The sequence below is a fragment of the Urocampus carinirostris genome, chromosome 7 (assembly GCF_059441175.1).
Source record: "Urocampus carinirostris isolate Australia breed hairy pipefish chromosome 7, RoL_Ucar_1.0, whole genome shotgun sequence".
In the NCBI taxonomy this organism is placed as follows: domain Eukaryota; kingdom Metazoa; phylum Chordata; class Actinopteri; order Syngnathiformes; family Syngnathidae; genus Urocampus; species Urocampus carinirostris.
In genome coordinates, this window is record NC_142355.1 from 44309019 (window position 1) to 44336135 (window position 27117).

At 41.9% G+C, this 27117-nt stretch overlaps 1 protein-coding gene across 1 annotated transcript; it reads right to left on the reverse strand.

The window, feature by feature from the left end:
• Window positions 1-301: 301 nt before the first annotated feature.
• Window positions 302-26149, reverse strand: LOC148363414 (uncharacterized). The gene is given in 7 exon segments (XM_088341122.1): window positions 302-429; window positions 432-2184; window positions 2458-3036; window positions 20927-21432; window positions 25602-25838; window positions 25896-26012; window positions 26092-26149. Coding segments are annotated over 7 exon segments (3378 nt in total).
• Between the last annotated feature and the right edge of the window lie 968 nt (window positions 26150-27117).

Here is a 27117-nt window from a genome sequence, read left to right on the forward strand (position 1 = left end):
AGGATTGACCAGAGTGAATTACAATTAGCAGTACTGTACACATAATAGTAAACATTAGGTAAGATGTTGAAAATGTCCCGAAAGTGCATGACTTCAACGACGCCCCCAGCCTGCAAACCAGTCCAGAAAGTCTATGACGGCCACGACGCTGCCTCCCGTCTCTGCCAGCTGGTAAATGCAGGGGTTGACATGCTACAGGTCAGACGCTGGTCCGCTGACCCATCCCAAATCATCCTTCTCCTTCATATCAGCCAGGCAGGCGTCGGAAAAAGACAGGACAAAACAGAATATGAGGCGGGCATCAATCATATGCTTTGGAATAGAAGTGTGTCTTAAGCCTCGATTTAAAAACTTCCGTTGAGGTTGCAGATCTTATCCCCAGAGGCAGGGCGTTCCATAACACCGGGGCCCGGATGGAGAACGCTCTGCAGACTTCAAACATTTATATGTTAATAAGAGAACCTTAAAGTCACATCTTAAGTGGACTGGGAGCCAGTGCAAGTTGGCCAATACAGGAGTAATATGCTCAAACTTTTTGGTCTTAGTCAAAAGTCGAGCTGCCGCATTCTGAACCAGCTGCAAACTTTTAATGCTAGACATCGGGAGACCAGAAAGCAATACATTACAGTAATCAAGCCGAGAAGTAATAAACGCATGAATTAAAATCTCTGCATCTGATTGGGACAGCATCGAACGAATCTTCGCAATATTACGGAGGTGGTAGAAAGCTATTCTAGTAATATTTTTCACGTGTAACTGAAACGACAGATTAGGATCAAATATAACACCTAGATTTTTGACCGAGTCACTATGGGTGATATTACATTTGTCTAAGTTCAGGGTAGTGTTTGAAAACAACTGACGACAGTGAGCTGGACCAATAATCAACATTTCATTTTTTTCTGGGTTAAGGCGTAAAAAATTATTTGACATCCATCTTTGAATCTCAGTAAGGCAAGCCTCCAGATTTCTAAAACTTAAATGTCCAGTTTTTTCCAGTGGCACATACAGTTGAGTGTCATCTGCATAGCAATGGAAACTAATATTATACTTGCGGATAATGTCACCAAGCGGGATCATATAAATACTAAAAAGAAGGGGGCCAAGTACAGAGCCTTGAGGAACACCACAAGGGACATTAGATTGTTTAGAGGTCAGATTGCCATAGTTAACACATTGCCTCCTGTCTGACAGGTAGGACCTAAACCACGAGAGTACAGTTCCTGAGATACTAATGCGTTCTAGACGAACCAATAATATGTTGTGGTCGACCGTATCAAAAGCAGCGCTGAGATCCAGCAGCAGTAACATTGATGAGGCACCGGAATCTATTGTTAAAAGCAGATCATTGGTTACTTTAGCCAGGGCTGTCTCAGTAGAGTGATTTGCCCTAAATGCTGACTGGACAGTTTCAAAAAGGTTATTTTCTGACATGAAGTCATTTAGCTGCTGTGCAACGACCTTTTCAAGTAATTTTGCAAAAAATGGCAGATTTGACACTGGCCTATAATTACCTAGGCTTTCTGGGTCAAGGTTAGGTCGCTTAAGCGTGGGCTTAATGACGGCAGACTTGAAGGCTACAGGAACAATACCCGAGGATAGCGATATATTAATAATATTTAAAACTGATGGTCCTAAGATCCCAAACAGATCCTTCACCAGTGAAGCTGGAAACGGATCAAGCAGGCACGTAGTTTGTTTGGCCCTACTGACCATCTGTGTTAGATTATCAAGGGACAAATCATTGAAACTGGAGAATGTTTCTGAACAACCGCCGACACGGTCCATACCTAACACCTCCACATCTTTGATATAGGAGGAGTAAACAGAGTGTTCTTTTAAAATTTCATTCCTGATTAGTTGAATCTTTTTATTTAAAAATTCCATAATGTCGTTAGCAGAATAAGTGCAACCATTTGGGTTAAGTTGTTGTCTGGTAAGTTTCGCCACTGTCTCAAACAAAAATTTCGGATTATTCTTATGTTTAACAATAATCTTAGAGAAAAACGAAGCTTTAGCTGAGGCAAGAGCTACTTTATATTTCAGCAAACTGTCACACCAGGCCAGTCGAAAAACCTCCAGCTTAGTAGTGCGCCATTTTCGTTCAATTTTTCTGCAACTTTTTTTGAGTAACCTAGTTCCTTCAGTAAACCAAGGTGTATTCTTCTTGGGTCGGAATTCATACTTTAGGAGCGCCACAGAATCAAGAACATTAACCAAAGCAGTATTGAAGTTGTTTGTATGTGAGTCAACAGACCCAGTGTACAAAGGGAAGGCTGCAGTTACCGTAAGTAATAATTATTTTAAGGCTAACACCGTTTTAGGGCAGATATTGCGACTGCTAAAGCCTAAATTTTCCTTATCACAGTAAACATTAAACAGCACCTCACATTCAACAAGATAGTGATCAGAGATGGCATTAGGATACGGTAACACTGTAACATTTGAGGCTACTACGCCACGGGTCAGGACGAGATCTAGAGTGTTCCCATCTTTATGAGTGGGCACATCAACTATTTGATTGAAACCAAATGTATCAATCAGTGACTTAAATGCAATTGCAAGTGAATTTGATGGGGGGGTTTTGTGAACATTAAAATCATCAATAATTACAACATTGTCCGCATAAGTTACTAAGTCTGTTAACAGTTCCGAAAATTCTTCCAAAAAATTTGAGTATGGTCCAGGTGGGCGATACACAACTAAATAAATTGGTGTTGACATTAAGGACCTCATAACAAGTGCTTCAAACGTTTCAAAACTAGTAGGGGTATTAGGAGTAAATTTCAACTTATCTTCCGATATAAGAGCAACACCTCCACCTTTTTTGCATGGTCGTGCCAAGTGCGAACTCACAAAATTAGGGGGAGAAGCCTGATTTAACACTACAAACTCATTTTGTTTTAACCAGGTCTCACAAAGGCCAATAAGGTTAAGATTGTGTTCATTAATAAGGTCATTGACAAGTAAAGCCTTGGAGGCTAGTGATCTAATATTCAGAAGGCCAAGCTTCAGCACTGTGGACTGAGCTGAAACCTTTCGCGAGTTTTGAACCTTAATGGCAACCTTAGTGGTAACCTCCACAGGATTATACTGCCGGTCCCGGGTCTTGTGCCTTGCATGACGGCAGAAATGCATGAACGCTGTCGTGGAGCAAAGGGACTTACAGGCAGTTCCAAGAATTCCTGTCTGAACTGGAATCTGCGCACGGAGATGTGCTGTACTACACAGAAGTCCGATGGTTGAGGGGCAGAGTTTTGAGGCGTTTTTACGAGCTGCTACCTGAAATTAACGCATTTCTTCATTCACAAAACAAAACAGAACGGAAATGGCACCTCGCATTTTTAACAGACATGACAGTAATGCTGAACAGCTTTAACTTGCAACTACAAGGCCAGGGGAAACTTATTTGCGACATGTATTCCCACATAAAAGCATTTGAGGTGAAACTTGAGCTGCTTTTGGGACAAGTGAAAAAGCACAGCTTCATCCATCTCCCTGCTACACAAAACCTCTCTGCAGAGAACCCAGCGGTCCCGTTTCCAGCTGAAAAGTGTGTGGAAGCATTGGAAATGCTGAAGGCTGAGTTCGGTGTGCGATTCTGTGAACTACATGTTCATGCAAAAGAAATCCGTCTTTTCCAGAACCCATTTGTTGCCGACATTGATGAAGCCCAGCTTTCTTATCAGTTTGAGTTGGCCCAGTTACAGAACTGTGATGTTCTGAAAGACGGATTCAAGCCCGACAGTCTCATTGACTTCTATGCCGCCCTCCCAAACGACAGGCTCCCTAAGGGGCCGGTCACACAGCCGTTTGCGGCTGAATCACGGCTAAAATTTTGCGGGTTTTTTTTTGCCCGTGGTTGCCCGGGATGGAAAATGCGCAAAATTGGCCAACCCGCTGTTCATCGGTGGTATGCCCGCAAAACAGACGCCGGCGACTGTTCCGCTTCCTCATCGCGTCATTTCTGCGTCATTTTCTCGTGTGGACCACGGGTATAAAAGCTCCCGAGCCAGTGTTGTGCCCAAATCCGAATCCTACGCAACACCACCACCCGCCCACCCCCTCGCGTGAACGCGCATTCTGCTGCGTTCGCTTTTGTTGTAAGCGTGCATTGACGTTGGTGACTTTTACATCCGCGTTAACAAACGCATTTTGTAGAATACGATCGCACTTTATTGTTTTAATAAACGCGTTATATAGACTAGGATCTCCCAATTGTTATAATTAGCTCGCTTTATAGTTTTAATAAGCGTTTTATATAGAATACGATCGCTTTCGTTGGAAGCGCAGCAGAATGCGCGTTCACGCGAGGGGGGGAGTATTTACCGTTCGATTACGTTCACAACAAAAACAAAGACGGAATGGTTTAAGTTGTATTACATTTCCAACAAATGCAAGACGAAGTGGTTTTGGTTATATGTTCGCCATTACATTCCCTAAAAGTGAGATAAAACGAGGTAAAAGTGGTTGTAGTAGCGAGGGGATGCAAATCTCGGCACCGGGCTGTAGAAATCATAACCGCACAAGACACAGTCCCGTGAAGATCAAGATTTCAAGCTATGGCATCATTTTTAGTTTATTATCTTGAAAAGAAATGTCAAGAAATAAAAATGGATTAAGACGAGGTCACTATGCTGACGGGGATCCATGTTCACCCCCTTGATGTCTCGAACACAACTGACGTGTGCTCGGCATTCGCGCTGTTTATACGCGGAGAAAGGCGTTTGACCGTCACACGCGTAACACGCTAATTTCACGTAATAACACCGCGATACAGGCGCAGAACATGCTATTACCATGCTCCACCCACAATTACCCGCTGAAATTTCCCGTCCTACCCATGTGTAACCACGCCCTGGCCGCGGCCAGAGCACGTCGTTCCGCGTCATTTCCGCGTCATTACCTCGTGTTGACCACGTGTGCGGCACGCGGTTTAACAGATGCTCAACCTTTTGAGCAGCTCAAAAGTTTTGAGCGCGGCAAACCACGTGAAAATTTCCGACCGCGAGTAAAGCACTGCTCTATCTCGTCTATATGGCGGTCTCAAAACGTCCAACAGCGCCCAACAGCATCTGCTTCAGCCTCAATACGCTCGTGAAAGGCTGTGTACCCGCGCTCTGAAGAATTGAGCAGCGCAAAACTTTGTCGCGCTGCCATCGGCGCGCGAATTTCCGACCTCGTGTTAAGCACCGCTGTATCTCGTCTGAATGGCGATCTTGTTGGAGAAATTGGAGGTTCGATAATCGAGAGAAAAGCCTTCTCATATGTGGATAAGGAAAATGGACAGGCAGACATGGGACCAAGTCACACATGTGCAAGTCTCAAGTAAGTCTCAAGTCTTCACCTTCAAGTCCCAAGTAAGTCCCAAGTATTTTTTTCTTGGGCAAGTCAAGTCACAAGTCAAGTCCCGAGTCTTAGATTGCCAAGTCCAAGTCAAGTCACAAGTCATAAAAACAGCGACTCGAGTCGACTCGAGTCCAAGTCACTAAGTCTCAAGTCCCCATGTCTGTGGACAGGAGCCAGCCTCGTGGAGGGAGATACAACTTTATTGATGCGTCAATGAAGATCTCAAAGAGCTGGGAACATGACAATGTATTTAAAGCTGGTAGTGACGATTAGGCTTCGATTGTGTACACCCCAAAAGGCGGTCCTGTATCACGTATCAAGTTCAGAGCGTCCCGTTCCTTGCACGCTATCTTCAAGGAAACTTAATGTCTGCCAAGAGTATCTTCAAGGATGTCTACCCGACCTTTTCCCACTACTGTAAGCAAGTCTTTCTAAATTTCTACATGTATGCAAATCTATTCTACAAATGCAAGTGTATTTACCACAACATATCCCCCCATTGGGAGTTTATACTCCCATTCTGAACAGAAATTAAAATCAAAAATGAATACAGGGTAGTGGTAAAGTATTACAAATCATAGGCATCAATACACGGACAGAGTTTACGCGAATCGAAAATAAAATAAAATTCTGGCGGTCAGCCTGCTGTGATCATTCTAACTTTCATTGTTCATGTCTCATTTACAAAAACCCCCAACACTCCAAACATCTGACCCATGCACTAACCCCCCCCTTCATTTATCTTTATCCGTACATACTGGATTATACACGTGGACCGTCGACGGTTGATCGGTACGTGATAAAGGTAAATGAATAAATGAACTGATAAGTGAGTGATAACAAATTTTGGTAACAGTCGTCGATACATTTCAAGATGAGTGCATGACTGGATAGTGATACAGCATACACATCGGCCTTTGGCCTGACCCCCGCGAACATTTTGAAGACCATGCAATGTCGTATTCGTCAACGGGTGTCGTGAAGTCAGATGTTGGAGTGAGTGTTCATCCCAGCAGGCATCACGCTCAGTTTCCATGCAGCCAAAAACCCGGAAGCGACGATGCATCCTGACCATCCCAGACAGCAGCTTGCTCCCCGGCAGTGTGACATACCAACAAAAGAATCACAATCAGAAACCAATATATTTGTTGCTGTTATTCCTAGTGCTATATAGTGTTTTGCGTGATTAACACTAGTGCTACTTGATATTGTTATTAGTGCAGATCATCATTTGTGTCTCTTTCCGCAGATGCTTCATTATTTAATGTAATGTAGACTGACTGTTAATGTTGCCGGATAAAATTCAAGGTGTTGAATTTAGTTGAGTCATCTGTTCCTCCTCACTCAGGAATAAGCTTGGATATTCAATCACTAACTGTGCTAATTGAGCTTCTGCCACCCTAGCATTAGCCACTACTGTCATTTGTTCTCCAAAAGTCTTAAGCATTCCTCTTTTAAGAATAGGTATGGCACAGAAACACAACAAACACATAATTATTACGACAGTTAGTACAAGAATTCCCCCTTTCGCTAACAGACTACCCCAGTACCCAAATGTAGACGAGAGCCAATCAAAAGAGATACTGTTCTTTTCAGTATTTACTGTCACTTCATTGCTCAACTCACGAATCTTTGACAGTGCTTTTGTGAAGCTTCCTGCTGCGGCTGTATTTAAAGGTATATACGTACAGCCTTCCTCCTTTATCATATGACACACGCCTCCTTTACTGGCTAAGAGAAAATCGAGGGCCTGACGATTCTGCCAGGCCATCCTAGATGTCTCATGTAATTGCTCTCCTACTGCACTAAAGGCCTCGTTAATGTAATTAATAAACGTTGCTGGTTGTAATAAATGTAATTAATCCATTCTGCGTTCTTATTCGGAGTTATCCAGATAAATATCGATTCCAATCCAGACTTAATTTCATTCCTAGCTTTAAATTCATCTCGAATTCCTCTCGGTTGTCTGATGGTATCTAGCTATACACGTCCACCCGGAATATATGTTCTCTTTACTCCGGCCAATTGTCAACAAAAATATTTCATTCAATTACTTTTTCCCCTTTACATTCCTTCCTTTTGTCACTTGCATGTCCCCCTCTTATCTTTTCCTCAATGCCTACTATCTTTTCCCCTTCTTACCTTCTTTTACTAACTCTTATCTTTCTGTATTTGTAACTTCCTTACTTGCTCTGCCAACAATCCATTTTCTACATAACTTTCCCTTCTCCTACGCCCTCTAACACATGCTTTTTAGCCCACTAGTTTAATGGGAAATTGACATATCACCATCTCACTTAATCTTTCAATTTATTTATTTATTTTTTTCCCAAACCAATTAAATCTACTATCTTAGCTTCACCTACTTAATGTGAAAATGACGTGCATTGATCTACAACGATTCTTCTTACTCATTTGTATTCCACTCAATGAATATTTCCTCCATATTCAATGAAAAGAAAGTATTTACTCACGCTTTTCCACTATTCTCGTACAACAATGCTTCCATCTCAAATTAATCCATTCCAATTCACTCAATTGGATTTTTCCTCGTCTTCACATTCCTTAATTTTCCAATTTTGAACTGAAAGCCGGAATAGGTTAACTTTTTTCTTTTTGATATTATTCTATCCTTTCTTGGTGTTATTCTGGCATTAACATAATCTAAAGCACCTAAAATAACCAAACATAATTTTTCTAGACTTTTCACCCCTAAATTCATCGTTTTCCAACTGAAAAAACATTTATTTTTCTGGGAACTCCATAGGCTCTCGGACGTTATGTTGCACACCCTTAGCGCAGTGTGCGTGTGTGTGTGTTGTCATATCGATACTAATAACTAAATGGAGTGGAATGGAACTATGATGACTATAACATGAAACCAAACGAGACGTCACGCTCTATAGAGAATTTATCGACCTATTTCATCATCGCCTACAATCAGCTCAAAATTTTTTTTTCCCAACATTCTGCTTCTTAAAAATAACCTAAAAAGAAATCCGTCATTAAAAGTTCAATTAACCACCAGTCCATCGTCCCAAAAACAATGGTTCTAAGTCAAGGGTGGGCAAACTTTTGGCGTCACGAGCCTGGGGACACATCCAGTTCTTCTCATTTACAGTTATGATGTTATATTTCATTATATTTATTTCATGTTTATCTATTTTGTGTATATGTATGAACCCCTACTGAACACCAGCATACCTTCAGGGCAATTGCAGTTGATTCAACAAGGTTCGTTTGCTTTCGGAACGGACTAATCCCGTTTCAATCCAATTGATTCAAATTGATAATGTGTTTCGATTTACAATAGTTTCATCATTCCATATTTACTGCTAGAACCAATTAAACTTATAAGTAGAGGTACAACTGTGTTATTGTAGTTGTGCACGTATGTAGTATTTCTGTCATGTCCAGCATGGTCGCCGTGGCGACCGTCTAATTTGCGTGTGTCCTTCTTAAGGGCTTGCCCGTTCTGAGTAAAAGCCTGTTTTATGAGTATTCCTAGTCTGAGTTCCTGTTTGCCTGTAAGCCAGTTGCTGTTTTGTTTATTCCCTAAGCGTTGGACAATTTTGCTGAATAGAAGTAACTGGTCGTTAAGCGATTGAGTTCAGGTCCGCTCTGCACTTAACTCAACCATTTCTGCAGTAGTATCTTATAATATTTACAAAATAAGATTAAATAAGATTCTGTAATATTTCCGAAGTAGGTTGTAGTATTTTTGAAGGATTCTTTTTTAGTAGCGCTAGTATTAATGCTGTTGTAGTTTTGTAGCAGTATTCTTGCAGAATTTCTGTAGTTGGTCTTTTTAGAAATATAGCCGTACCATATACTATGTCCCGGTTTTCAAGCTCTATATTCCGTTTTCTAGTAATTTCATAGAATTTCTGTAGTAGGATTTACATTATTGTAATACTTCACCATCCCATTTCTTGTTCTCCTTTGGTTTACTGCACATGAATGGCTGGATTAAACCCTAGAGGTTTAATTCTGACCCAATTGTGGAAAAATGTGTTTGATAATGTTACTTCCGGCGCCTTCACGAATGGCAGCCACTCCAGCAGCTCCCGTGTTATTTTCGCTACTTTTGTGATTTATTTATTCGTTTATTTATTTTTGCTTACTTTATCAGTGCCTTGCAACACTTGAATTACTTTCTATCCTATGGATATGGGTTTCAACTCGCAAAAATACGTACATTAAACAACACCACCTACATTGGACATTACCGAATCTTACTGCAATATGTATTCTGTGTAGCACTATTTAGTTACTCTATATAACATGCTAAAGTGGGCATTTGCACGTCACACTGGGTATTTGTATATTGTATTCTTTTGGCTTTATTATTGTATTGTTCTCAGCTCAGGGACGGTGGCAGCGTGAGCCGTGGTACAGTGGTTCAGATGGTACCATTTTGAGCTGCCCTCGACCTGGACTGCGGCCGGCGTTGCCCTCACGACGGTTTACGGTCCCTCACGCCTCGGATGGTTCCTCTTTCGTCGAAACCTTGATGTAGACGAGATCCCCTGGGACGTCTTTTCAAATGGTTGTTCGACCCTGGACTCTTGTCTCTTCACCAGCCGGTAGATGACAGCCGTCAATTGTCTCATTCAGTCTCTCAGTTCAGTTTGTAGTTGCTCAAGTGGCGGCCCCTTATAGGGACCTCCCAGATGCGGCGCTGGTCTGCCTGTTAGCATTTCATGCGGTGTTAAATGTGTGATCCAATGAGTTTGCATGCGATAACTCATCAGTGCTAACTGTAGCGCATCCCCTCAGTTGAGCCTAGTACTCACAAAGATCTTGTTTATCTTTGATTTTAATATTCCATTTACTCTTTTCCACCATCCCTTGACTTTGTTGATAAACCCCACCGAACCGTTGTTTAGTGTGTACTTTTTGTAAGATGCCCTTCACGACCTTTTGAACAAATGCCGCACCGTTATCCGAGCTTATTTCTGACGGTATGCCAAATCGCGGAATAACTTCTCTAATCAAAAACCTAATTACTGTTTCCGCACCTAGATCTTTTGATGGCACTGCTCCTATTATTCCTATTACTCCTTCCTATTATTATTCTCTCCGTCTACCGTGGCCTGTAAATACGGAGACCTACACCCTTACTTCTCCAGCTATTTCACACCCCCCCCTTGCATAATATTTTTAAATTGTGCACTTGTATCTGATATAAAGTCAAAGGTATTCCCCTGTTACCTATTCTCCTTAATAATCCTCCTGATGCTCCTGCATCTGGAGACACATCACCGTTTTCCTGGAAAGCAGATTCAAAATACAATTTTAGCAGTATTTCTGTGTTAAAAATAAAATCATTCACAATCCAAACGTATCAATATTCCTCAGATTTGTAAACACTACGTCAATCAACAAGATTCTAGCGTGATTCAATGCAGACTCGTGTTGTTCGTTATCACCGCCCCGTCGACGGCCTTGGACGTCTGGCTCAGTCCATTGTGACGTTCCACTCGTAATCCGCTGTAGGAATGCGCCCATGAGCTTTATCAGTGCCACACTGACCTTGGTGCCCAGTTGTCTACCTCTTTCTCCTCGAAACTGGCTGCAATCAGTTCAGATTGCCCCCTGCTCACTGTTTGAGGACAGCCTGGATGTGCTCCAGTGTCCCCACGACCCTGCTGTAGACAAGCGGCGCAGACAACGGATGAGTGAACGTCTTTGTTTGTTCTTTGCTTGTTTTTCTGTCCATCTTCAGCCCTTTTCAACAGTCCGTCTGACTTCTGAATCCTGTTAAATCGGTCATGTTTACAAACTCGGATGTTTAGTCTAGGTTAAATGACCATGAAGACATCACCTTAGCAATTAAATTCTTAAATTTTTCATGGTCTTCCTCAAGATCGATTGATCTGCTCCTCATTGTCTTTTGAAAATGCTTGCCAAATTGTTTCCTCAATTTACCCAAACTCTACTTATCACGTTTATTGGAACAAGATCTCACAAATCAAAAGGCCACACGCAAACGGAGCACTTGACGAATTAAGTAATCCCTCCACTTTTATTTATTTTCCATACAGTAAAGGAGCGAAAGACGGGGGAAAGACGGGGGTGGGGTGGGGTGGTCGGAGCGAGGATACACACGGTTGAGCTCAACTCACACAGGGAAAGACGGAGAGTGGTGGGGGTAAGCGGTGGGGGCGAGAATAACCCACAAAAAAGCAAGACACTTTAACGCACATACAAGACCGTAAAATGTAGAATAAGCAGTCACTCCATCATTCATCCATGCGTCCTTAACTCCTCTCCCAACGCCAAACAAAACAAAAAAAAAAAAAAAAAACAGTTAAGTATAAATCACCCGCGCACTCTCACTCAGGCGGCCGGGGGAGAAACCGAACCGAACAGAACACACATCCACAGACAGAGAGACACACGCACAATTATCGCCAGCTGGCACACACACCAACATTCCCGAATGAGACATCTCCCAGACTGAAAACATATCAGCAATTCTCACACATTCTCTGTATCGCTTGTTTCTATGCGAATATATCTTAATAATACAACATCTGATTACTGCTCATTTTTCTAACGTCGGTATAACCTTTCAGATTGTAGAAAATGGCGAGGTTCCATGCACCACACTTTTTCTCAAGTGCAAGGTTACATGTCCGACCCCCAATCATCAATCGACTAGGGAAACACATAAAACATGCCCCGTATTAACCATATATAGATCGTCTACTCTCGAACTGTCACTTCAGCAAATGATGACGTCTTATCACAGCTTTACACAGATCTCAAGACAATCATAAATATACAAATACCGACGCCGCTGCACCTTTTATCCAGGTAAAATAGCCTTTTTCCGTTTTCAAGCAGCCTATGTCCCAAAACAAACAGGATTCTTTGAGCACCGAACTCCCGGGACAAAAAAAATAAATCTCAACTCAGTTTACATATCTCATCCGTCCGAACTTGGGCCTGACTATAGACGGAAAATCCACGTGCACGCATTTTCATAATTTAGCTCCGACGTCGCAGGCTCCCGTCCTCCCACGAATCTCGACAAGCAAATTGAAACAAGGAGAGAAAAAAACTATCCTTACCTCAACCGCTCATTCGAGACAGTTCCACTGAGAAGTCTTCCTCCCTTTTCTTTTTTATTTAATTAGTGCCAATCCACGTTGAGGCGCCATTTAATGTTGGAGAAATTGGAGGTTCGATAATCGAGAGAAAAGCCTTCTCATATGTGGATAAGGAAAATGGACAGGAGCCAGCCTCGTGGAGGGAGATACAACTTTATTGATGCGTCAATGAAGATCTCAGAGAGCTGGGAACATGACAATGTATTTAAAGCTGGTAGTGACGATTAGGCTTCGATTGAGTACACCCCAAAAGGCGGTCCTGTATCACGTATCAAGTTCAGAGCGTCCCGTCCCTTGCACGCTATCTTCAAGGAAACTTAATGTCTGCCAAGAGTATCTTCAAGGATGTCTACCCGACCTTTTCCCACTACTGTAAGCAAGTCTTTCTAAATTTCTACATGTATGCAAATCTATTCTACAAATGCAAGTGTATTTACCACAACAATCTCAATGCGTCCAATAGCGTCCGCCTCAAAGGCAGAAATTTCTGGCCGTGATTCAGCCGCAGATGTCTGTGTGACCGGCCCCTAACCTCAGAAAACACGCAATGAAGATGTCAACACTTTTTGGCAGCACGTATATCTGGGAGCAAACCTTTTCACGCATGAAACTGCTGAAAACCCCAATGAGATCAAGATTGACAGATGAACATGTGCGTCAGTGTTTGAGACTGGCAGTGACTAGAATGGAACCTGACATTCAACTTCTCACCAGCCAGATGCAGTCCCACAGTTCACACTGATGAACATACAAAGGTAAGCTCACTTTTCTGACCTGAATGAGTCATTCTGAGTATAAACAAATATAATCATAATAAAATCTACTGGGATAAAATCCATCTCCACAACCACACTGGTAGTGGTACTGCTTGTCCTGTATCACTAAGTTTAGTTTCTCAGCCTGCTTGCTTGGTGGTTTTCACAGGGAAGTTGATGAGAGAGAGAGCTGCAAACAACGATGTCTACACGCCTACTGGAACCTACAAAAGGATTATAAGGAAGGAACAGAAGAACTTTGAGAGACTGCTCATATGAGTCATTTAAGTAAGAGATTCTGCTCTGACAACTAAGCTGAACTGGGACCTGTTAAGTTTGTGCACGGCACAACAGAAAGTTTATATTCCATGGACTTTTTTTCTGTGAAGAACCCAGAGAGGGTTATTTGGTTATTATTTATTTCATTAATAGTGTTTTTTATTTTCTGACTTTTGTTATGTAAAGAATCCAGAAAGGGTTATTTGATTGTAGCTTTCTGGAAAACAATATATTTTTACATTTAGGCACTCCTTCAATCATCACACTTTTTCTATTACAAACTGACCCCGGCCCCTCATCAGAGAAGGGAAAAGTTATGTGGCCCTCACAGGAAAAAGTTTGGGGACTCCTGTTTTAAAGTGTTCCTGAAAGGCATATACAGGTATCTGCTTTTTCACACTGGACCCAGGGCACTTTCATATGTGGTCCTAAATCCGATAAATACCATATTTTCCACACTATAAGGCGCACCTAAAAGCCTTTATTTTTTTCAAAAGCTGACCATGCGCCTTAAAATAAAGTGCGCCTTATTTATGGATCAATAATAAGTCGCAAAGTCTTCCAACTAACTTGCAGCCGCCGACTAGATTTTACCCCGAACGCCAAGTAGTCCGCGGTGTATGCTGGGATTTATTTACCGGCGTTTCATTGGCTAACCAATGTGTCAATCATCATTTGAATCACTATTGGCTAAAGTTATTCGGAGGTCAAGGGGCGGATCCTTTTTATCATTTACAGGCTGGCATAGGCTAAAGGGGCAAAACAAAGCCTGCAATTGGCCAAAAAAGATGTGTCAATCATCAGTTGAATCGATCACTATTGGCTAAAGTTATTCGGAGGTCAAGGGGCGGATCCTTTTTATCATTTACAGCCTGCAATTGGCCGAAAAAGATGAATGTGAATAGCACGTGGTTGACGGCATAGAGAAAGCATTTTTTACTATTCTGTATTTGTAAAATTATATTCTCCTGGATTTACTACATACACGGATATAAGAGGACCATGGCTGCACATTATTATGAACACAACGACTTCAGTGAGCTACTCCGGCTATATATTATCCCTGTATCTTGTTTCAGACTGAACTCGATGTTTCTGTGATAAGCGGTGCAGATAATGGATGGAATGGAGTGTTTATTTTTAAATTAAACTAAATTCCAAGTGTTTATTGTCATATGCACAGTAAAGTTGCGAGCGAAAAAGAAAATAGAAACTAAGGAATGGTTGGCATGTCTTGAATCTCAAGACTTTAACCTTCGGAATGATGGAACGATGCATTTGAGTGACATCTTACGGACACCGCATCCGCACGTGTTCTCGACACGTATTTGCGTCTTTGCAAGCTTTCGGAATGTTAAGGGGGTAATAAGTTTTACTGAACTATCTGACTGTTTGGTCGACGTTCCCATTGTAGCGCCTTATAATCCGGTGCGTCTTATGTATGTCAAATATAGGACCAAAAACTATTTTTTCGGGGCGCGCCCTATAACCCGGTGCGCCTTATAGTGCGGAAAATACGGTATATTATATTTTGGATTGTGACTTCTGTGTGAACAGATGAGACAAGTGCACGTCATTGAAGCAGAGAAAACAACAACCGTTGCAGACAAAAACACAGATTGCATTCTATAGAGGGAAAGCGGATTTTGGATTTAATTTACACTACAAGTCCTAGGAAATGTCTTAACCCTCTAGAATGACCAGTGGACCAACAAAAGGCTGTGTTATTTAAAAATTAACAACTCAACAGCCAATCTTGTCACATTTGTTCTGTAAATGCGGCAAGGTGGGATTGTTCAAATGGAATGAGGTGGGTGTGGTGTTGATAGATGCATAACGAGCTTGTGTACATTTATGAGAAAATTAGAGTTTTATTGTGCCTTTGTATCATTTTATCCTCAAAAGTACCTTAACAAAGCCAAAGATTATATCTAGGTGTTGTTTGTCTTTTGTTACAATTGTATCAGCCTAGATAATTTTCATCTTCAGACACAAAATGACGCAGAAGTCCTCCCTCGCCTCCCTAAAATGTGCCTCTCATCCCTATCTATGCTTCCTTATCATTGTTTAAGCTTACCTGAATAATTAGCCTCCCTCTCTTCAGGAAGGCTAATTTCTATCTTCCAAGGTCAGTTGGGCAGCTGGCCAATACTTTAAGTTTTGTTTTTAATTTATTATGATAGTGTGACACCTAGCGACCAGCATTATTTCGTTTCATGTAATTATGTGATCTTGTTTAATCAATCAGATGTGTGGATTTACGCCTGTGTTTTGAATAAATGGGCCAGTATTTATCGGACATGTGTTATTCCACTCTGAAACTATGTTGGAAGGAGATCTAAGGGACAGCTCAGGTGGGATGTGCCTCCAATGAAAGAGCTACCCAACCCAATCTCTAATTCAGAGTGTATTTCATTTTTTACCTGAATACGATCTCAAATTACAACCTTGACAAAGGACCTTTGTTTAACAAAACACTCAATTAAGAAGTGAATATATCAAATTAGTGCTTGAAAATAGGGGAAATGTCAGGTCTAAAAGAGGGCAGACGGCTGACCAAGGAATGCAGGCATTTTTTTTGTATTGTATTGTATTTATTTATTCAGCCAGTATAAACCATAAACATGATATATACAAGAAATCATTTGACACGCGGACACTCAATAATGATAAAATAATAGATTAAAAAGGATAAAAAGAATAGAGTAAAAATGATATTGTAGTGTATAATACAAGGTAATTATATAGAATAGTTTAAAAAGAAAAAATATGTAATAGAATCGAATAGAATAGAATATGCCTTTATTGTCATTGTTACAACATGGGATATATTGTAAACAACAAGACTAGAGTAGAATAGGTCGGAGGAACGCCGTTGGCATAATCATACTATACATAATAACCTAAATCAATTCCCGTTGAACATACGGATAGCGGAAGGGTAAAAACTCTCTTTAAGACGTGAAGTCTTGCTCGCAATGGAGCGAAGACGGCGACCTGACGGCAGGTAATCAAAGTACCTGCAAGCAGGGTGACTGGGATCGTCTATAATTTTTTGTGTCCGTTTTGTAGTTCGATCGATGTAGATACTTTGCAGGGACAGGAGGCTAGTACCTGTTATTTCCTCTGCCGTCCTCACTACTGATTCCATCTTTGACCATTCTTTCTGATTAACGCGACCAAACCAAACTGTGATTGACCTAGTTAAAACGGATTCAATGATAGCGCGATAAAAATGGACTAGAATGGATTGACGGACTCCGAATGATTTGAGTTGACGAAGAAGGTAGAGCCTTTGTCTGGCTGACTTTAGAATATCAGTAGCATTGACAGTCCATTTGAGGTCAGCTGACAAGTAAGTACCCAGAAACTTGAATGAATGGACCAGTTCCACCTCACTACCATGAATTGACAGTGGCACATGCGGGGGAGTACGGAAATCTATTATCATCCCCTTAGTTTTACCTACATTCAATAACAGATTACTCTCATGACACCAGGTGGAAAGTGAATCAATTTCTGCTCGGTATTCATTTTCGTCTCCATTTGAAATAAAGCCAGTAACCGTGGTGTTGTCTGCGTATTTAGCGAACAGTGAATGGTCAGAATTGGGTAGACAATCATGTGTGAATAGGGAAAACAAAGTTGGAGACAATGGACATCCCCGAGGCGTACCAGTGTTGAGGACAATAGAACATGAATCTTTCTCACCAATGCGAACGGACTGAGAAGGAAATCTAAAATCCATTTTGATAGTAAAACGGGAAAATTGAGGCCATGAAGAAGTTCAAAATGCAGTTTAGAAGGAATGATGTTGAAAGTGTGAGTGTTGAAAGCCGAACTAAAATCTATGACTAAAACCCTAACGTATGAATTCCTATGCTCAAGATGACTTAGAATCTCATGAATACAAATTGAAATGGCATCATCTACACTTCTACAAAGGCAAGAATTAAAGTTTTTGCTACTGCAGCAAGAGAAGGTTCGTCAGAGGGTGCAACGTGGCACGTTTGGCTGTTCGGTTTCTTCTAACTACTTCCGGTGCAGCAGCGCATATTTATTGTAGAGTCACGCATGCGCATATCACACAATGGAAAAGCACTGGTATGTGAATGATAACCATTTGGTGAGGCTGTGTGTGTGTGTGTGTGTGTGTGTGTGTGTGTGTGTGTGTGTGTGTGTGTGTGTGTGTGTGTGTGTGTGTGTGTGTGTGTGTGTGTGTGTGTGTGTGAAAAACAGGTTGATTTCATCAGGTTGAGTAAGTTAATCTGTAACTAAGAATCTGAGAAAAACACAATAACTAAGAGTAGCTTACTTGAATGAATGAATGAAAACTTTATTTCAAACATAAAAATAAAAACAGGACAAAAACAATGAATCAACAACGAAATAATGTCACACAACATGTTCGAAAAGGGGTAGTCAGAAGCAGATGCTTATTTTTCCTACCCCTTTATCTTCCCTATTAAATACATTTTATAGATAGCTCCTCTTGTGTCCAATACAACAAAATCTCATGGATATACTTATTACATAGGTCAGATATCAATAATTATAATAGTTACAATAATCACATATTTTATACCCTAATCTTCGCAATACCCATCCCTCAACGTCATAATGCCCATAATGTCACTGCGGCACCAGTGATAATATCAATAAAAATAAACACAATACTTATAATGCATTTTATTTAAAAGCGCCTTTCAGGCCACCGAAGGACACTGTACAAACAATGAAAGAAAAAAAATACAATTTAAAAAGTTGTAAACGAAATAATAAATAAAAACAAGACATAAAATCATAAAAACATAAGAAATGGAGAAGCTATGTGTTGTAGGCAGTCCTGAACAGGTGTGTTTTTAGACGGGACTTAAAAGTGGAGAGAGGTGTGCAGTTTTGGAGGTCCGGAGGTAGATTGTTCCAAAGCTTGGGAGCAGCGCGACTGAAGGCTCTGGCTCCCATGGTGCTCAGATGGGCAGGGGGCACTGACAGTCGGAGCGAGGACGAGGATCTGAGGGAGCGAGTGGGGACGTGCACCTGGAGAAGGTCGGACAGGTAAGGAGGAGCCAGGTTGTGAATGGCCATATATGTATATAAGATGAGTTTGTAGCTGATGCGATGCTGAACAGGAAGCCAGTGTAGCTGTTGGAGAACGGGGGTGATGTGCTGCTGGGAAGATGTTTTTGTGATGATGCGAGCAGAGGCGTTTTGAACCAGCTGAATTTTATGGAGGGACTTTTGGGGAAGGCCGAAGAGGAGAGCATTGCAGTAGTCAAGGCGGGATGTGACAAGACTGTGGACGAGAATAGCAGTAGTGCGGGGGGTGAGGGAAGGGCGGAGTCTGGTAATATTGCGGCGGTGGAAATAAGCAGTGCGGGTGATGGTGTTGATATGTGAGTGGAAGGTAAGCATGCTATCCAGGATGACACCCAGACTCTTGACCTGGGGGGAGGGGGACACCAAGGAGCTGTCGATGTTGAGAGAGAAGTTGTTTACTTTGGATAAAGTGGATTTGGTGCCAAGAAGGAGAAATTCTGTTTTATTGGCATTTAATTTAAGAAAGTTTGTTGTGAACCATGTTTTGAGTTCGGAAAGGCAAGAGGTGAGGGAGGGAGGTGGGAGTATAGAGTTTGGTTTGCAGGAGAGGTAGAGTTGGGTGTCATCAGCAAAGCAGTGAAAGTGGATATTAAATTTGCGGAGGATATGACCAAGAGGCAAGAGGTAGACGATGAAGAGAAGAGGACCTAAGACAGATCCCTGGGGTACACCTGTGGTGACTAGGGAGGGCTTTGAGGTGAAGGATTTCAGCTGGACAAACTGAGTGCGGCCAGTGAGATAGGAATGGAACCAACTGAGGGGAGTATGGGTGAGACCAATGGAGGAGAGTCTATTGAGGAGGATAGGGTGAGAGATTGTGTCGAAGGCGGCGCTCAAGTCTAGGAGGATGAGGATGGAGACTAAACCGGAGTCGGATGCTATGAGGAGATCATTTACAATACGGATTAGGGCAGTCTCTGTGCTGTGGCGGGGGCGGAAACCAGACTGAAAGGGCTCATAGAGAGAGTGGAGGGACAGGTGCGAGTGGAGTTGAGCAGCAACAGTTTTTTCAAGGATTTTTGAAATAAATGGAAGGTTGGAGATGGGGCGGAGGTTGTCGAAGTTGTTGGGGTCAGCACCATGTTTTTTAAGTGTAGGAGTAACAGCAGCGGTTTTGAAAAGTGATGGGACAATACCAGAAGAGAGTGAGGAGTGAATAATGGCAGATATGAGAGGAAGCAGGGAAGGGAGGCAGGATTTAACAAGGGATGAAGGGAGGGGATCGAGCTGGCAAGTGGTGGGCTTGGATTTGAGTATGAGGTTGGATAATTCAGCAGTCGTGGGTGGAGCAAAACTGGAGAAGAAGTGACAAGGAGAAGGAAATTCAGATGGGGAGGGAGCAGACAGGTTTTGATGGAGTTGGTGATGAATCTTAAGGATTTTGTGATTGAAGTACTCCATTATGGAGTTGCAGGTTGCTGTGGAGTACAGGTGGAGGGGGAGAGAATATTGTGGCTGGAGGATTTTGTTCATGACAGAGAAGAGAGTTCTTGAATTTCCTTCGTTGGAAAGGATGAGGCCGGAGTAGTAGCTGGATTTGGTTTGTGCAATTTGGTCCTTGTATTTAGCAGTATGGGTAGTGTACATGTCCTTATGGATGGTGAGGCCGGTTTTCTTATAGAGTCGCTCAAGTTGGCGGTTCTTTGATTTCATTGACCGAAGAGCGGGTGTAAACCAGGGGGCAGATGTGGAGAATGAGGCAGTCCTGGTTTTCAGGGGGGCAAGAGAATTTAGAATATTTGTGAGGCAGGTATTGTAGTGAGTGGTAAGCTCATCCGGGCTTGAAAGAGCTTCTGGGGGTGGGGAACGGTCAATAATGGAGCAGAGGGTGTCAATGTTGATATTTTTGGTATTACGAAAAGAAATGAGACGGGAGGTTTTGACAGTAGAGAGACAGAGTACGGTGTTAAAAGTGAGGAGGACATGATCAGATTCAGGAAAAACGTTGGAAGTGGGCTTGGAAGTAGAGAGGCCAGAGCAGCAAACCAAGTCCAATGTGTGGCCTTTAATGTGGGTGGGGAAGTCAATAAGGCTGTGTATCCCGAGACTCTCCAGGCAGGATGTGAAGTCTCTGGTGAGTGGCAGGTTGGGGTTGTCCATGTGAATATTGAAATCTCCTAATAAAATTAAATTTGGCGAGAGAGTGGATAAATGTGTAATTAAGCTGGAGAATTCATTGATAAAATCACTATGTGGCTTTGGGGGGCGATAAATTGAAGCAATAATGGTTGGCGTGGGTCCGGGGAGCTTAAACACCAGACATTCAAAGGAAGTCGATGAAGTGACGGAGACAGGCAAGACTTTCCACTTCTCGCGGTGAATTACCGCGAGACCTCCTCCACGGCCGTTGCCACGGGGACGGCAGATGTAAACAAAGCCGGGAGGAGTGGAGTCATTCAGAGCAGCGAAGTCGTTTGTTTGTTGCCAAGTTTCTGTTAAAACGAGGAAGTCGAGTTTTCGTTCAGCGAGGACGTCTTGGATGAGGTGGCCCTTGTTCCTGAGTGAGCGGACGTTCAGCAATCCAAAGTTGACGGCGGAGGTGTCTTGTTTGACGGCGGCAGTGCTGTTAGCCGACCTAGCTAGGCGGGCTAATGTATGGCAGTTAGCCCTACGGCCGCAGTTTATGGGAGGGCGTCGAGATGTGGACCAGGTCGAGGTGATTGAACCAGGGTTTTTATACTCGACGTGCCTGCGCGATCCGCGGTGAATGTAGCGGCGTCGAGGCAGGCGAGTTATGTCAGGATGGTGGAGCAGCTCCGGTGGCGGAGGCCCCCGCGCAATCCACCGGATCCGGAGAAGATCCGCGATAGAATACTGGAGCAATCCTGTCGCTGGATGGTGGCAGAACGTCAGGAGTCACTTATAACAGTTCTGATGTGATAATAGCACAATAACAACAAGTTAGCCATAGTTTGAAGTGCAGTATTTCCAGTCTCCCTCATATCCCATTTTCTTCATCTCTGTATTTCGCCAGTAATGCTTTTTTGTATTTAAATTTGAACACATGGATATTTGGACATTGTTTGATTTCATTTTGCAAATTATTCCAAAGTCTGACTCCACACACAGACACACACATACTTCTCCTGGTGGTTCTCACCTTTGGGATTTTAAATTCACCACAGCCCCTCAAGTTATAATTTCCCTCTTTCCGAGTGAATAATCTTTGTATGTTTTCTGGCACTGTTTTTGTTGACCTTAAATAACAGTTGTGAAGTGAAAAATTTTATTAAATCATCCAATTTCAATAAATTGGACTGCATGAATAAAATATTGGTATGATCCCGATATCCTACCCTGTGTATGGTTCTTATTGCACGTTTTTGAAGGATAAAAAGGGGCTGTAGTGAACTTTTGTAATTATTGCCCCAGACTTCTGCACCATATGTTAAATATGGCAGAACGAGAGAACAATATAACAAATACAATGCATTATAATGTAAAAGAACTTTGGTTTTATTAATTATTGAAATGCTTTTAGATACCTTTGTTTGTATGTGTCTGATGTGTGTTTTCCAACTTAATTTATTGTCTATTATGACCCCTAAAAACTTAATTTCTGATACAATGTCTATTGTGACACCATCCATTTTTACTTTTAAATCTTGATTTACCTTACGATTACCAAAGAATATTACTTTGGTTTTATTTAAATTTAAAGATAATTTATTTATATCCATCCATACTTTTAGGTTAATTAGTTCACGATTAATACAGGTTACCAAATCCATATAGTTATCATTTGAATAGAAAATGTTAGTGTCGTTTGCAAATACTACTATTTTCAATAGTTTTGAAACATTAAAAATATCGTTAATATATAAATTAAATAGCTTTGGTCCCAGGATAGAACCCTGTGGTACTCCACAACAGATGTCCAAATATTCAGATGAAAACTCTCCCATTTTTACATATTGCTTCCTCCCCGTCAAATAACTTTGAATCCATTTCAAAGCCACTCCCCTGATGCCATAACTTTCCAGTTTTTTTATTAGTATATTATGATTAATGGTATCAAATGCTTTTTTTAAGTCAATAAATACCCCGACTGCGTATCTCTTCTTTTCTATACTGTGGGTGATTTCTTCTACTGCATCAATAATTGCCATTGTTGCTGATCTGTTTGCTCTAAAACCATATTGACTTTCATTAATCAATTTATGTTTATCTACAAATTGTTCTGGTCTATTATTGTAAAGTCTCTCTAATATTTTAGAGAACTGAGGAAGCAGAGATACCGGTCTATAGTTTGTAAAAATGTGCTTGTTCCCATTTTTGTATATAGGTATAACTTTTGCTATTTTCATTTGATTTGGAAATGTGCCTGTTAGAAATGATAGATTACAGATGTAGGTCAATGGTTTCACAATGCTGTTTATAATTTGCTTAATTAGTACCATATCGATGTCAAAACAATCCATAGACGTTTTGTTTTTACAGTTGTTAACCACGTCTAAGATTTCTGATTCCGTATCCCCAGATAAAAACATGGTCTTGGAGTTCATTTTTATTAGTGACTCAAATTGTTTACCACTGCACTCTGGGATATTTGCAGCGAGCTCTGGTCCAACATTTACAAAATAACTATTGAAATTCTCCACAACTTGATTTAAATTATAATTTTCACTGTTCTTATCAATAAAATAGTTTGGATATGCATTGCTTACATTCTTTCCTTTTATTATACTATTTAATATATCCCAAATACCTTTGATATTACTTTTGTTATGATGTAATAAATTGGTATAGTATAATTTCTTGCTTGCTCCTAATATTCCTGTCAATTTGTTTTTATACGTTTTATACCGGGTTTCGGCTTCCTTAGTTCTTAGTTTAATAAATTTTCTATATAAGTAGTTTTTTTTTCTTACAAGCATTATGTAAACCCTTAGTTATCCATGGATGGTTTACAGATTTATTCTTAATATTAATTTGTCTCATTGGGCAATTTTTGTTGTACTTGTTGGTGAATATTTCCAAAAATATGTCAAACGCACCATCCACATCATCTGTACCATATATAGCATTCCAGTTTTGTTTAACTAAGTCATCATACAGTGATATAATAGTCGCTTCAGTTCTAACTCGTTTGTAAACATAATCCTTAATTGATTCTTGTCTAGTAACCTTTTCATCATACACTGTAAATACTGGTAGGTGAGCAGAAATATCACAAACCAGTAACCCGCTGACGTTTGTAAATTCCATATTATTTGTAAATATATTGTCAATGAGTGTTGCACTGTGTGAAGTGAATCTACTAGGCCTTAATATAGTTGGGTACAAACTCATACTGTACATCATATTAATATAGTCATCAATGTTTTTATGTTTGTTTGGATTCATTAGATCGATGTTGAAATCTCCACAAATGAATAGTGTTTTGGCGCTTATTGTTGAATATGTTTTTTCAGCCAAGTTTGTGAAGGTTTCCAGATTTGAGCCCGGTGATCTATACACACAACTGACTATAATATTTTTCCTTTTTTCATTTATAATTTCTATTGTAATACATTCAAGTAAATCGTCAATGACAAATGACATGTTTTGTAATATTTTCGATTTTAATCTTTTGTGCACATATATAGCTACTCCACCTCCTATTTTGTTTGTTCTATTTACATAGTTCAGATTATAGTTGTTTAATTCAAAATTTACACCCCTTCCCTCACTGAACCACGTTTCAGAAACTGCAATAACACTAAACGGGTTCTCAAATTGTTGTAAGTATTCAGTGATGTCATCAAAATTTGTGTACATACTTCTACTGTTAAAGTGTATTATTGAGAATTTGTCTTCAGATTTAACAAAGGTATTGTATTCATTTCCAGTATAATATTTGCAATTGTCTGAGCTAGCTGATATGAATTTGTGGTCAGGATCGAAGTCATCTAATCTTGAATTATTGGAGTCAGTGTGATTAACAATGCTCAGTTCCGGTAAATCATGGCCTAATATATTATGATGGATTTTTTTATTGTGATCTGTAATAAAGGTGTCCATATTGTCAGTCCAGGATGCCATTGTTACACTTCAGGCAAATCTGTCCAGCTCCTGCATTTCTCGAACCCATAATATTTTTGCTTCTTCCGGAGTGCCGTTTAACTTTATGTATACTCTGCAGTTTGAAGTCCATGTTCCTTGTATTTTGTTCGTTTTCCTCAAAAATCGAGCCTGTCTTGCAATGTCAGAGTTTTTTTTGCTTAAGTGTTCATTTAAATAAACATTAGTCCCTTTTAGTTTTTTTCCTTGCTTAAGGATTTCATGTTTCCGTTTTCTGTTAACAAACCTTACGATGGTCGCCTTGGGTCGGTTGTCACCTCTTGTTAATTGGTGGCATGCTTCTATGTCCTCAGCATTGATGGATATGCCTTTTTTACTCATAAAAGCAATGACCTGTTGCTCAGCAGAATCCTCATCAGCATCTGTTGCAATATTTGTATTTGCCACAGCCTTGGCATAGGTCCGAGGTTTGATGTCCAGACCGGTGATAATGATGTCATTTATCCTGGTATACTGTTCCAGATCTGCAACGCGTCCTTCTAGCGCAATAATCCTCTTTTCTTTCTCCATGTTTTCGTTTTTTAGGTCTTTGATTTCAGCCACCAAACTCAAAATTGTGTCTTGTTGTCTGGTGACGATATCCATTTTATCCATTAAGAAGCCGAGTGACTTTTTAATTTCCTCGAGTTCTTTATCTCTGCTCGGCATCTTGAAAACTTCACGTTCCTCTTACGGCACCGTCCGCTGATCGCATCACCCGATCGCCCTCTGAGTCTGAAGTTGTTATTTTCGCCGGACTTAGTTTCCCCGACTGTGGAATCTTGATTCCCAATCCGTCCCAAAACGTTGGACAAAAATGGCCCCGCTTCAAAAATACGAGCCCCAATGCCCCGGTATGGAGCCAGTCTGTCCCGATGCAGGGCAACCCGCCTGCACCTACGCAGAACTGCCAACCGATACACTACCTCCCCCACCCACTCAAGAGCCCTACACGGACCGTCCCAATGATTGTCCAATTTGGTCTTTCGCTTGGGGGTGTAGACCCAAATCAGTTCAACAGTCTGGAAGTTCCGACCTTTGCTACGCACATCATAGTTCCTCTTTTGCCGAATGCCGGCCTTCTCCAGCTGGTCACAAGCAAACGCATGCCCCGCCTCCAACTGATTCTGCAGTTTCCGGGCGTACTCGTTTTTGCAGTGGCTGATGTTTTTCCAAACGCCAATTCGGCTGGAGTCTGGATTTCCCGTCCCAACATCAGCAGGGCAGTCGTGCGGCTAGTGGAACTTTGCACGGTCCCAATCCAGCTGATGTTTAGCGGTCAGGATAGCTAGCTGCTGCTGCATGGTGCGGTTAAATCCTTCCACCAAGCCATCGCTCTGCGGATGTAAGGGAGGGGTGTACTGCATGTCTAAGCGTTCACATAGGGATGCAAAAACGACTTGAAAAATCTGCCTTGGTCACAGTGGAGAGTCTCTGCTGTCCCAAACCAGCTGAACATGCCCTGTCACTGCCTCCTGGTCCGGCAGCGCGCAAACCTCTGGCCATTTCGTAAAATAGACCATAGCACAGAGCAGCTACTGGTTCCCTTTGTCCGTCACAGGAAAAGGACCCATGATGTCCACAGTAACCCTCTCCATGGGTGCGCTATTCCCCTTGCTGCTGAAGCGGTGCATGTAACTGGTCTTGGGGCCTCTTGTAGGCTGCATACTCATCACACCTCTGGTAGAAGTCCTTCATATCACGTCGCTGCTGGCCCCAGTAGAATCCGTGATGCACCGTCAGAGGGTTTTTGCGCTGCTGAAGTGCCCCAAGCCAGCACTCCCGTGGCATGCCCTTAGCAAAGAGTCTCTGCACCACCACCAGCCACCTTTCCTATCCAGTGGCTGGTTCCTTCCAGGCATGCTGTAACATGTTGTCCTGCATGCATAATACAGCAAACTTGTTCCAAAGGCCCTTGGTGCCAACTGAAAGTCCCATCATGGCCTCCCAAGGTGGCCTCTTACCAGCCTGGACCTACTGTCGGACTGGTTGGAGATTGCGGTCCTTTTTCGGCTTGGCAGCCCACTCAGCGTTGTTCACGGTCTCCAGGGTGCAGCCTTCTCTCCACCATGCTCCAACTCCCTGGCATCCCGGCGGTCGCAGTAACGACAGCCATCCACAGCACATGGTCGCCGAGAAAGAGCGTCTGCATTGGCGTGCTCAGCCCCAACACGATGTACCCAGGTGAAATGGAACGCCTGTAGCTCCTCCTTGAGCAACATCAGCCACTGCAGTGCCGCGTGTGGTCTGTCCTAACGGTGAAGGGCACGCCGCACAGGTAGTACTTGAAATGGCATGCCGCCAGGGCAACTGCCAGAAGTTCACGCCTTGTGACGCAGTAGTGAGGTTCGCTCTTGTTGAGCATGCGGCTAAAGAAGGCCAGCTCACCCTCTAAAACCAACGGGTGACAGCACCGCCGCCTTCCCAACATTACTGGCGTCCGTGTGTGGCACAAAAGGGAGTGCTGGGTCTGG